Source organism: Orbicella franksi, chromosome 10 (genome assembly GCF_964199315.1).
Source record: "Orbicella franksi chromosome 10, jaOrbFran1.1, whole genome shotgun sequence".
In the NCBI taxonomy this organism is placed as follows: Eukaryota; Metazoa; Cnidaria; class Anthozoa; order Scleractinia; family Merulinidae; genus Orbicella; species Orbicella franksi.
The window spans coordinates 22,559,390-22,571,362 of NC_138154.1; the positions used below are offsets into that span (position 1 = coordinate 22,559,390).

The 11,973-nt window shown below is 39.9% G+C and overlaps 2 protein-coding genes across 2 annotated transcripts; one reads left to right on the plus strand and one right to left on the minus strand.

The window, feature by feature from the left end:
- Positions 1-93: 93 nt before the first annotated feature.
- Positions 94-4,061, minus strand: LOC145499965 (prenylcysteine oxidase 1-like). Its single transcript, XM_081479482.1, has 3 exons — positions 3,189-4,061; positions 2,126-2,521; positions 94-1,710 (listed from the first exon to the last, which is right to left on the minus strand). Exons 1-3 carry the CDS (start codon positions 3,511-3,513, stop codon positions 914-916), a joined length of 1,518 nt encoding a protein of 505 aa, XP_081335608.1. The 5' UTR covers positions 3,514-4,061; the 3' UTR covers positions 94-913.
- Positions 4,062-7,013: 2,952 nt separating this feature from the next.
- Positions 7,014-11,220, plus strand: LOC145500586 (histamine H2 receptor-like). The gene has a single exon (XM_081480108.1). It carries the CDS (start codon positions 9,534-9,536, stop codon positions 10,608-10,610), a length of 1,077 nt encoding a protein of 358 aa, XP_081336234.1. The 5' UTR covers positions 7,014-9,533; the 3' UTR covers positions 10,611-11,220.
- Positions 11,221-11,973: the final 753 nt, after the last annotated feature.

Here is an 11,973-nt window from a genome sequence, read left to right on the forward strand (position 1 = left end):
GCTGTTAAACCTTGATGTTACTTGTATTAGAGCAAAAAGGTTCTCTTATTTAACTATCCCTGTGGTTTCTGCCACAGACACGCCAAGCTCATTGACTTTGTAACAGGCAGTGCAATGCTCAAAAAATTGATACTATCTCAAAAAAACTCAAACCTGTGGCAAAGATCAAGAAAACAACAGTTTAAATCAAAACAAAAGATATCTAGCCATTAATTTTAGTGGCAAATATAAATTGTTCATTTCTGGCAACAAAAAATTTGTTGCATTTTAATTGTTAATTTCAACACAAAGCTGTCAAAGAATGAGGCTGGGCTCCTCTAGGACTTGCTTTGGTTAGATGTATTTGTTCAAAATACAATTCAAGCAAAAATTTCTCCAACTTATCAAAGGTGTAAACATTTTTCTGTCAGTTTCGTACTTCAAGTTGTTGTCACTGCCATGCTAAATACAATAGTAACCCCCTCCCAACCCCTCCCCCCCCCACCACCACCCATGTATTTGGTCAGGTTATACTGGTGACCATATACTCTGCTGGGAAAAGAGGTGAACAGTGCAAACTTGTTTCTTACCCAAGGGCTCAACAGAAACACTCCAGTCACTGTCAGGATTGAACCGGTAAGCCTGAATCCTGAGTTCAGTGCTCTGACTGAATTCCCCCTCCCCAGAAAGTTGCAGAATCCCAGCCTAGTCCCTCTGAATCCTCTGTTCTAATCAGTGACTTCAATGTACTTAACACTATAGACTTCAGACTGCTCTCAGCAAAGAGTCGCAATGTGACTTGGTTAAAAGACCCTTCTGAAACATCTTAGAATATCAAAATCACAAAATCACGTCCTAAAAATTACAAATTATTGAGTCAACTTCCAGTGTTCTCACAGTACTGATTGAGTCTAAAAATTTAAAACTACTTGCATTACAGTTCACTTTTGATATCTGATGGTGTGGCATTATCTTGTGCTTGTGGTGAACTTCCACCAGTGTAATACTTACGTGCCAACAAGGCGGCATTCTTAGCACTCACTGCTGACATCTCCATTGCACTAGCAGAATGTTCAATTGCATTGACGTAGAACACACCATCATCCAAAACAAAAGACCAAAACTTCTCAGGAGGGGTATAGTGGGGATATGCAAGCCAGGAGACAACTTTCACTTGTTCCACATTGCTGTACAACTCATTTAGCTGTAACGCAGTTAGATCAGATCGTGAGAAAACTTTGCGAATAGGCAAGTCCATAGGATCAGTGTTTGACCTGTTTTCCACTGGGTCTTGCAGACCTACGGAGTTGAAGTAGTTTTCTGGTGTTTCTGTAGTGCCAATTATTTCTGGTATGTCATCCTCAGTTGAAAAACCAAAATGGGTCATGTTGACTTGACCATGCACAAAAGTAGCAACCGTGCGCCAGAAGTTTCCCAGTTCTTTTGGAACCGGCCATTCTCTGCAATCTTTGCAATCAAAGAAGTAATCAAGAATCTCAAAAGGGGCAGCTACAATGACAACATCATAGTGCTTGTCTGGAATTTGCCCATCACCTTTTAAGGAGTAAACTGGATGTTCAGTGCTGCTCTGAGTTTTTTTAACTAATTCTGTGATTTTGGTGTTTTTGTACACTGTAGCTTTGGATTTGGAAAGTAAACCCTTGCAGACTTTCCAGTTTCCACCTTCAACTGACCAAAGCCCACCCTGTGCACCTGCCAGGGAAACTGACCCTGATTTCAAAAGTAAAACAATGAGATTAAATCAGGAATAACAGATAAAAGACAAAATATAACATGAAGTAACATAAAAACAGCTGCATATAAAGTAATCCAACAGTCAGCCAATTAACTAATGTGAAATGCCAACTGTCAGCTCCCTGAGGCATTCCAACATTCTTGCTTTGGCCAAGAGTACCCTAAATTAACTGAATGCAATACCAGAATTCCTTTCCTCAGATTTCCATTATGTATTAAACGTTTCTTAACACAAATTGCCTTGGTTTTTCATGTTATGAGGAAAACAAAACCACCACCACCACAACAACAACATCTACATATATCTATAATTACTTGTCTAGCAAGGTTTTCTTTAAAAAAGAAATCTACAATTCAGTTCACTAAGTATTAAAGACATCAACCTCCATACCTGCAAACCCATTCAAGGTCACATCCTGACCATAATTGACCCTCATGACAGCTGTCACTAGCTCATCAATCAGGCAAGAGTTGAGGCCGATCTTCTCCAAAGTTTGCCTTGTTGTCTTCTGGGTGTATTCATAAAATTCTTCCCCACCCATTGCTTTTAGCATTTCAGGTACACTTTCAAAAGCCTCTTGGTTTTCCTGCAGCTTATAAATATTTGAAAAGTTCTTCAACATGTTTGTGATAAATTTGTCCATAGTGTAAAGGTCAAATAAGCCATATCTCCAAATAAGCTTTATGTAGTTCAGAAGTTTCCATCTGCTACCATAAAAGGAAAATTCCTTGCCATTATAAATTCCAAGAAGGGCACTTGGTTCACTGCTTTTGACCTTCTTGAGTCCTGTTATATAAAAGGGAGGAAATGGAAACATAAAAATATGGGTTTTACACACAGCATTGTTTGAGTTTAATCCTAGCACAAAATAAGCTCAAAACCACCGGTTGTTATTCCTCACTTATACCCGCTAGAAGTGTTCTCCAAAAGACCTGTACACAAGGGTAAAACTCTCTTCTCCACTGAAGCTCTAGATATGGGTTTTTTTGGGGGTGGGGAGGATCTGCTGAGTAATGAGTAACCTTTGAAGTATGCATCCAATGGCTTCAAAATTTCAGCGGTTCCTTTGAAAGAGGGGCTCTCCCTGAAAGCCCAGAAGGGTTTACTGAGAGCCCCTCCTCCAGAGAGACACTTATTAGTGCTTCTTGTAGAATCCCATTGGGGCAAAATAAAGATTGATTGATTGATTGAAAAGTTTTCGACAGGGCCTGTTCCAGTGGACGGAGTGGGGGCGGGGGGGGGGGGGGGGGATGGAAATAAGAAATGGAATGTCATAGTACAAAACACTTTTTAACAGTCACGCAATCGAGAAAACTCATGTAAATTCTTTCGACATTGGGAAATCTAGTTGCTTTTTGCAGCTCAAACGATTGGGATACTAATTTCAACTTACATTTAAAAATGCTATAAGCTTAATATGAAACGATCACCAAATACTTAACAACGAACTTACCGAGAAGTTTGACGAAATCTCCCATATATTTATTATCGGGGTGAATTATGGATCCTCCAGATTCAAAACGTTTTCCATCAATTTCTATCGTATCTAAACGTCCACCGATCCTGTCTGAAGCCTCAAATACATCAATCGTTGCCTCTGATCCAAAAAGCTCCCGAAGAAAGTGCGATGAACTCGAACCTCCGATGCCCGCTCCAATGACGGCTATATTGGGTTTAAACCTCCGCTCTGCTGCGAAAACCGATCTTTGCCTGGCGAAGAAGAGAGTTGGGAATAAGAAAATGCTCGTGCCTAGGCCAAAACCAAATGCTCGATACATTGCTTTCTCTGTAAGGGCAGTAATGACCGAAAAATACTATGCAGACTGCCTGAGCTTGCGTGACGAACCCAAAGAGAATTTGTGTCTCCATACATGAGGTATCAACCGGGAGCCGCGAATTGGGTGCTGACCAAAAAGATCGCGGATTTAGGAATACGAAATTTTCCGAAACAGACCCTGGCGCGCAAATGATAATACACTCTTTCTTTTTTCACAAGAAGTGTTTTATGAGAATATCGAGGCAGAAATTTGCGAAATTTTAAGGATATTTTCAAAATAAAAATCATTTTTAGCTCTTATAATTACCGAGCAGGAGGTCTGTATATAGAAGAATCTTGACCGAGGTCGTGAGAACAGACCGAACGCAGTGAGGTCTGTACACACAACCGAGGTCAAGATTCTTCCATACAGACCGACTAAGCTCGGTTAATTAGATGTTTATTATATGGCAAACAAGAACAATTTAAGTCGTACCAGCTGAGTCATTTTTCTTGCGAACGGCGATGAGCCGAACTTAATTCTGCGAACGTTTGCTCGTCTTCTACACTTTTTTTCTGATCAAGTTTTTTGGCACTGCTATAAATAAATATTGTTAGAAGAAAATAGTCAATATTTTTGCATTTTAGTTGGCAATCTTTTAACCGCAAAACATTACAGGTCTAGGATCGTCTAGATGCCGAAATCTAGACCGCATGCAATATCATTTTCAGCCAATTAAATTCGTGAATTCGGTAGTTCCTAAAGAGAATTTGTCCTTGTGAGACACAGTCATATAAATAATTAGCTTTTAAGGAAAACGAACAATTTTTTAAGTTTAAAAGACATGTTTCGACAGAACTTCTGTCATCTTCAGTTGAATGAATGATTACAAAGCGAGTTGAATAATAAGTAGACAAAAATGCTAATTAAGACAAATAGTAACAACAGAACGTGAAAAGGTGTAAATTAAAAGGATAATTTTAGATTTACATGGTGTAATTGCTGATTGAGGCAAGGTAGTTCTTTTTGAATATGGATAGCCTCCTTTATCTTGAGTTGAAAGCTGGTAGTGGCGTGATCTAAAATATGAAAGCAGTCTATTGAACACAATGAGCGACAACGTTCAGAATTCTGAAGATGTTTGAAGATGTGAGAGGCCCTATCAACGGCTAAGTGCTCACGTACGCGCGGGGAAAAATGTCGGGAGGTTTCGCCGACATAACAGGCATTACAGCCCGCACATGTTAACTTATAAACCACACGTGAACGAAGCCCGCCGGGGATAGGGTCTTTCACACCAAAAAGGTTACCTATCTTAAAGGAAGAAAAAACTAATTTGATGTCTAAATCATTACAATAGCGCTTGATTAAGTGTCGAATCTTCTTCTGAGTGATGACAGAAAAATGGCCTATGTACGGCAGCTTAAAGTAAAACGTGGGCGAGGTAGTCAGGGGGTAGCCCCGGGGACAATGATTGCTATGGCTCCCAGTGATGTAACGGTTAACCACTTTTTCAATTAAATGGGCAGGGAAAAGGTTCTTTTTGAGAATTTCAGTAAGCTTGGTTATATCCTCGTGTAACCCGAACCAAGTGTTGTTGATCTTGTAGGCCCTGTCAACAAGAGTCCTAATGAGACCTACTTTGTATGAGTAAGAGGTGAAGCTAAAATAATTAGTTAATAACCCAGTAAAGGTTTTCTTACGGTAAACCCTAGTTAGGAAGGAATTAGTGTCACTATTATCAATAAGAACATCTAGAAAGAGTAATTTGCGATTAAGTTCTTTTTCCATAGTAAACCTTATGTTGGGGTGCCTAGAGTTAATGTAGTCAAAAAATATAACAGCATCGTGCTCCGAGTGAAATAAACAAAAAGTGTCGTCAACATACCTACGATAAAATAAAATTTTAGAGCATTGAAAATTTTCCAACCATAGTTTTTCATGATGCCCCATGAAAAGATTGCCTAATACGGGAGCAAGGGGAGACCCCATGGCCACACCGTCAATTTGGTCATAGAAAGAACCGTTAAATAAGAAATGGGTCTGGGCGGTGGCTACAGTGAAAAGGCTTCTAAGTTCAGGTTTACTTAACTTAAGGTCAGGATTGCCCTCGGAAATGTAATTGACCGCCAGGTCAATACATTCTTCAAGAGGTATGTTAGTAAAGAGACTTTCCACATCGAAGGAAACCATAAATTTACCAAACATGGATAAAGATTGAATGTCCTGTACAAAAGTAAAAGTGTCTGTAGCACAGTGTTCAGTTGGGATGTAATTAGCTCTTATTAACCGAGCAGGAGGTCTTTATGGGAGAATCTTGACCGAGGTCGTGAGTACAGACCCAACGCAGTGAGGTCTGTACACACGATCGAGGTCAAGATTCTCCCATACAGATCCACTTAGCTCGGTTAATAAGATATTTATTATATGGCAAAGAAGAAAACTTTAATTCGTTTAATATAACTGGTTTGTTGACAGTTTGCTTACGAACGGCGATGAGCTTAACTTAAACCTGCCCAGCGAAATTTGCTCATCCTCTTTACTTTTTTTGCCATCAGGCTTTTTGGCACTTCCATAAATGATTGAGAAGAGAATAAAAGAAAATGGTGAACATTTTTGTATTTTAGTTTGCTACTTTTTCAACGCAAAATGAAATTGGTCTAGATGCCGGTCTAGATGGGAAAATCTAGACCGCGGTCAATATCGATCTCAGCCAATCAAATTCGTGAATTCGGTAGTTTCCAGTCCTTGTGAGACACAACCATATAATAAGGTGTAATAAAAATTTGTAAACACAATACAATTATATGTTTTTTAACCACACCGTATAAAATTCTTACGTTATGTGCGTGATATCAGGTTGTAATGCCTGCCGGTAGGTCCCAAAACCACTTCAACACCATTACCAGACACCAAACACGTTCGACAACAGACATGCCATGCGCTATAATCTAAGAATATTCACAAGAATATTTCCACCCTAATATTCAGCCTCGGCCAGAAAAACAATATTCTGCGCTACTCTCAAAGACGGAAAGTGTTATTGATAAGTAGCTAAAAATGTTGAAGCTCTATAATTATAATATCTAAAAGGAAACAAAAATAGTTCGAAGTATCCTAAGGGAAATAGTTTCGAGTTCAAAAAAAGCCAAGGAATTCGAAACTACCGAGTTCTGTTTAGCAGGGTCTAACTTCTAGCTCAAGAAAACTGAGTTAATTGGACGGAACAACGCGAAACGCAGGGAGTAAAAAACGAAAGGATGAGTGTTGGTCGAGAGAGTCGACGCGAAGAGAATCCATTGGGGAAATCTCAGTGAACATCTCAGTCATTTGTTGAATGCTCTTCATCAAAAATACGAGACCAGTTAAAGGGGTGGTGAATGGTAAATGCGAGACTTTGCGAGACGACGAGATTAGCGTTTTTCGGCTTTGCGATCCCGAGACATTTTGATTTCTTCAATTACGAGACCGAGACTTTAAAGCTCTTTAAAGTGTTTTAAATGCGAGCTCGAGACGTTCAGGTTCTAAGATGTTGTGATGTCATTTAAATTTATCAACAAAAATAATTTAAACAAATCGGTACTAAAAAGACTTTCTCAGCCTTGAAAAAAATCGAGACTGCGAGACAGCTTTGTGAGAAAAATCTAGACTGTGAGACGCACATAACCGCTAAAAAACGAGACTGCGAGACCTGTGAAATTCGACGAAAATTTTGCGAGACCATGGGTACGTTTTTAAAGGACCATTCGCCACCTCTAGTTAACAACATTATTAACACCCGAGATGACGCCAGTCGAGCAAAACCGTTCGTGTAATTAGCGAACATTATTTGTCGTATCATTCGCATTTTCACGTTTAGAATTTTCTTAATACTGTATATCAACTGCTTACTCCGTTTATTTGCTCATTTGCGTCCTATAATGGGGAAAAGTAGTTGTCGAAACGCCATGTTTTGATCGCAGATAAAAGGAATGGCACCGTGACTCACTGTCCGTGTGATTAGCCGGAAGCGAGGACCTGCCATTCCGCACTGAAGAAAACTCAAGTCAGCCTAGTGTTTCAAAGAACGGTCCTGAGTGGTCCAAACCTGGAAACAGCCGGTAAAAGATTCTAATTTAAACACACTGTCAACCGCATTGACAATTATTGTGTAGTAAGTTGAATACACAATGTAGACAGGAAGCCATTAATGGGATCTTGATCGCGGTTACCAGCATCTCATATTCCTGTCTCAATTCACGCGTTTTGGAAAGTATCTGAAGTTGCCGTCATATTTATATTTTTTGGTGTTAACTCCGGCAAAGTTTGTCTTCAAAACGGTTATTGTGCCTCTTGCAGTAACACTGACAGCTCACAAACACTCTCGTTTTCAAGGTGGGTAGGATCCTTATGTTTTTATCCAAACTACAAATAATTGTTATACACAAGAAAGATAAGGTTAAGAAAACTTAATATGATATCAAAAAGTGCATTTCCTTTTTCTCGTGAAGACAAATTCAGTAAACAGTTTTTGAAAGAACCTTTCGTTGCAATTTTGAGCTTTTTGTTATGAAGCAATTATTTACCATTGTTTCTCTATATAAATTATGGTTTGGAAAACGCAAGTTCTAATCCTGATAATCTTCTCAAACTACTAACATTACTTAATTAAAAACTACTCTTTAAATTACTGGATTCAGAAATTTGAGTTTTCCCCTCTTCCCGCTACCTTGGACAATCATATGTTTAATCAAGTTTTCGGCGAGTCGTGCATTTCATTTAGGCATTTTAAGGCATTTTAAAGGCATTTGGAACATTTTACTGTAAAACACTTGGGAAATCTTCATAATCATGGTGTGTCTGTCTATGTGAAACAAACCTTGCTTTATACCAGCCTTAATAATTGTACGCAAAGATCATAAAAAACATTTAACGGAACAATGTGAAAGCTCTCGCCACGAGCCTTACTCAAATTGCGAATGAACATTTCTTGGCAATCATGTGAACAGTTCTAAAGATAGTTTGGATAACTTTATAGCAAATGTAAAGAAATAATTGCTTCAATTTATGCTTTAGCTTTTTTTTAGCTTGCTTTTGTCCTATTGAAAATTGCTTGACAATTTATCAAAGAAAAAGCCATCATGACAAATTTCACATTTGCAAGAAATTGGAACATTGACAACGTTATTAGCTAAATGGAACGACAGATATCCTTTTTCCTTATTTTTTATCTAGATCTTCCTTCTTTTTTTGTAATCTATATCTTTGCGACAGGTGCGTTGTACTTGAAAGGGCCTATTGGCAAGTGTGAATCAATGTGGCAAAAATATGTCACAGTAAAAAGACTTCATGGGCTGCTTTTAGTAAGAAGAAACAAATAAGTTTTGACAACGAATGCAATGAGATAATTGCAATCTTTTTTAAGGTGACAGTCCTGTCCATCTACGCAAACTGCTTACCCTTTCAAAACACCACCTGCACATGATATACTGAGAGGAAATCATAATGTAATCCCGTGTCGTGGAGTTTTCCACAATGATGAAGAACTTTTTTCAGTGAAAGGAAGTTAGGTTTTATGCTAACTTAGAATCCTCCCTCAGCTTTCCTTCATTTGCGTGTGGGCTGGGCGGGAGAAAGCAAGGCCCTCCCCCGCTAAACAAGACGAAAAGACCACAAATGAATTGGAGTTGCGGTGGTTTGAATGACTTTGTAAGTACATTAGACTATTAAAAATAATGAAACTAGTCTAGTTTATTATCTACTACTTATTAACCAAGAGTGAGGTCTTTACGGGAAAATCTCAATCAGAGACCTTGCCGTATTGACCGAGTGATAGCGAGGTTAATACAGCAAGGCCGAGGTTTGAGATTTTCTCGCAAAGACCGAACGTTCGAGTTGTTTGTTATATGGCTCTTTGCTTTGTTTTTGCAGGCCCGTAATCGGTTCGTGGGCATTAGGGGAGAATAATGCCCTAGAATAACCCAATCAAAGCGCGCGTTACATCGGCTACAAACACAAGCCACTTAACTATTGTTTCCCCTTCCAGGTAGGAAAAACAGTGAATGGAGAACTCTTCTTCACAGTCGCATGTTTCTGATCAAAACGCTTCGAACACTTCATCCAAGCTTGAAGTCACTGTCTGGTGTACTGTGTTTGCAGCTGAAACTGTTGTCATAGTGACGGGAAACCTTTTGACGGTCATCATCTTCGCAAGAGATGCCCGCCTTAGAAAACCAAGCTCGTATCTTATCATGAGCCTGGCAATTGCTGACCTGTTCATTGGTTCAGTCAGTTTACCGATGTGGATTTACCAGTTAGGTTTGGGAATCCTGTGGCACTCGAGGACATCTTACCACGGATTCAACGCGTTCCTTGCGATTGACATTTTCACAAACCTGGCCTCGATTTCAAATTTGACCGCCATATCTCTGGAAAGGCTGTACGCTACCTTGTGTCCATGGCGACACCGTGCTACTTCTAGAGCCCGTTTTCAGCTGTTTATCCTCGTCGTTTGGATACTGCCTATTATCAGCTCAGTTTTATACATCATCGCACGCTTTGTAGTTCTGTCAGCGCTGGGTACCCTGTACACCTGGCTACCTTACCTTTGCCTTTTGTTACTTGTGATCTGTGTCTCGTACACCGCCATCTTCTTAAGGATGCGAAGACGCATCCATCGTAGGTTGGACAGAGAGCGCAAACTAACCATCACCTTGTCTATTGCGTCGGCACTTTCTCTTGTTGCCTATCTGCCAATGGTTGTACTTGGTGTGCTGTACTTTGCTCACGGTAAAAGCATGAACAGTTGGTTTCTGAACGGGCTGAGTTTTTTCAACTTTGGCAACTCGCTGGTGAATCCAATTTTGTATTCATTCAGAATGCCGGACTTTAGAAGAGCAGCGCGTTCGCTCTTACGCAGCCGCCGACCTCGGCGACAGAAGCATCAGCGTCCAGGTCAAGCGACAATTCCACAAGTCGACAGTTGTGTTTCACCTTTGTCTGTTAGGATGACAAAGATGACAGCGGTTTCACCAACCATGTGTCCGAAAAGTGTCGTTTCGAGGTCTCCAATCTCGCTGGACAGCCCGCGGATTGACATATTCAAAGGCCCTGGGCTCCAGCGGGAAGTAGAAGTCTGAAAACAAACACTTGTACTCAGACTCGCCTGGGGAAATTTGTGACAGATAGGTCAGCTGAACCAAGCCACGCTCTAAGTCGTATCAGAAGTTAATCAAATAGAGAAACAACCTTATTTTAATAAGCTGTTGACACATTAATATTAGAGAACACAAAGAATCGATTAATCCTTTTTATTTACCTTGTTATTGGAATATGCTCGCAAAATTTTAATAAAACACTAAGACTAAATAACACTCCATTTAAATCGAAAATGACAATGAAAACCAGACACTCGACTACTTAAATACAAGCAACATTAATTAATTAGTGTACGAAATAAACTCAGCAGTAGAGAAGTCTCCACAGGAAGACATTAAACCAGGCTTCTCTTTAAACCAGTCCTGGATGGATAGCAGGTTTCAGCATTCCATGTACTTAGAGCAGAAAGCTTCAAACACGACTTCTCAATTAAAATAAAAACCAACTAGACGTACCAAACAAAGCGAAAAACTCAACCAAAACTGGAAGCGTTGGGTGGCTTCTTATTAAAGGCTTTTATATTTACGATTCAAGCATGTTCACCGCAGCGAATTGGTACCCCACTCACCACCAACCCCCCCCCCCCGCCCCACCCCCAGAAAAACCATAGTAAGGCGACACAAAACCAAAATGAACACAAACAAAACAAACTCAGTCAGAACGATTTCCGAGGAAACGTTCCCGAGAGTGTCAAACCTCGACACAGATTCAGCACTACTTAATGGCAATTAGAATTCTTCAAGAATTTTTCAGCACTAGCCGTATTTCAACGATGTCCATTGTGTGTATGAAACGAACTTACTGGCTGCTAAACCCAAACTGTCGATGATTGTTATCGGCTCAGCGCACGTGAACATTGAAGGCCACGCACGTGTCTTCCTCCAACATTGTGATGTATCACGTGACTTGCCTCGACCATGACGTGCCAGAAAAATTCTTGGTGGATCGTAACACCTTATATTAGGCATATTCATTATGTGAAATCTTATTTTTGTAAATTACACGCACTCCACTCTGCGGAAAGACCCTTAATTCTTTGGAATTTTGTGCGGGCCGCATAGCCGTGAGTTACGAGTCAAGCGAGTACACCCCCTATCCCCACCCCCCTCCTCCCCACCAAGTCTTACAAAATTCAAATATTATTTTTTTTGAAAGGTTTAAAATACAAGTATTTTTTGTGTAACCAACAAAAAATAGCAAATTGTCTCTGCTTAAGTTAGTAATCAATAAGGTATATCTCTACACTTCAGTTATCTTCCTACGCATGCGTAGTACATACCACAGGGCCTGCCTGGGCACAAAACTGAAGAAAACATGGCAAGTGCGAAAACAAAGTGTAGGACA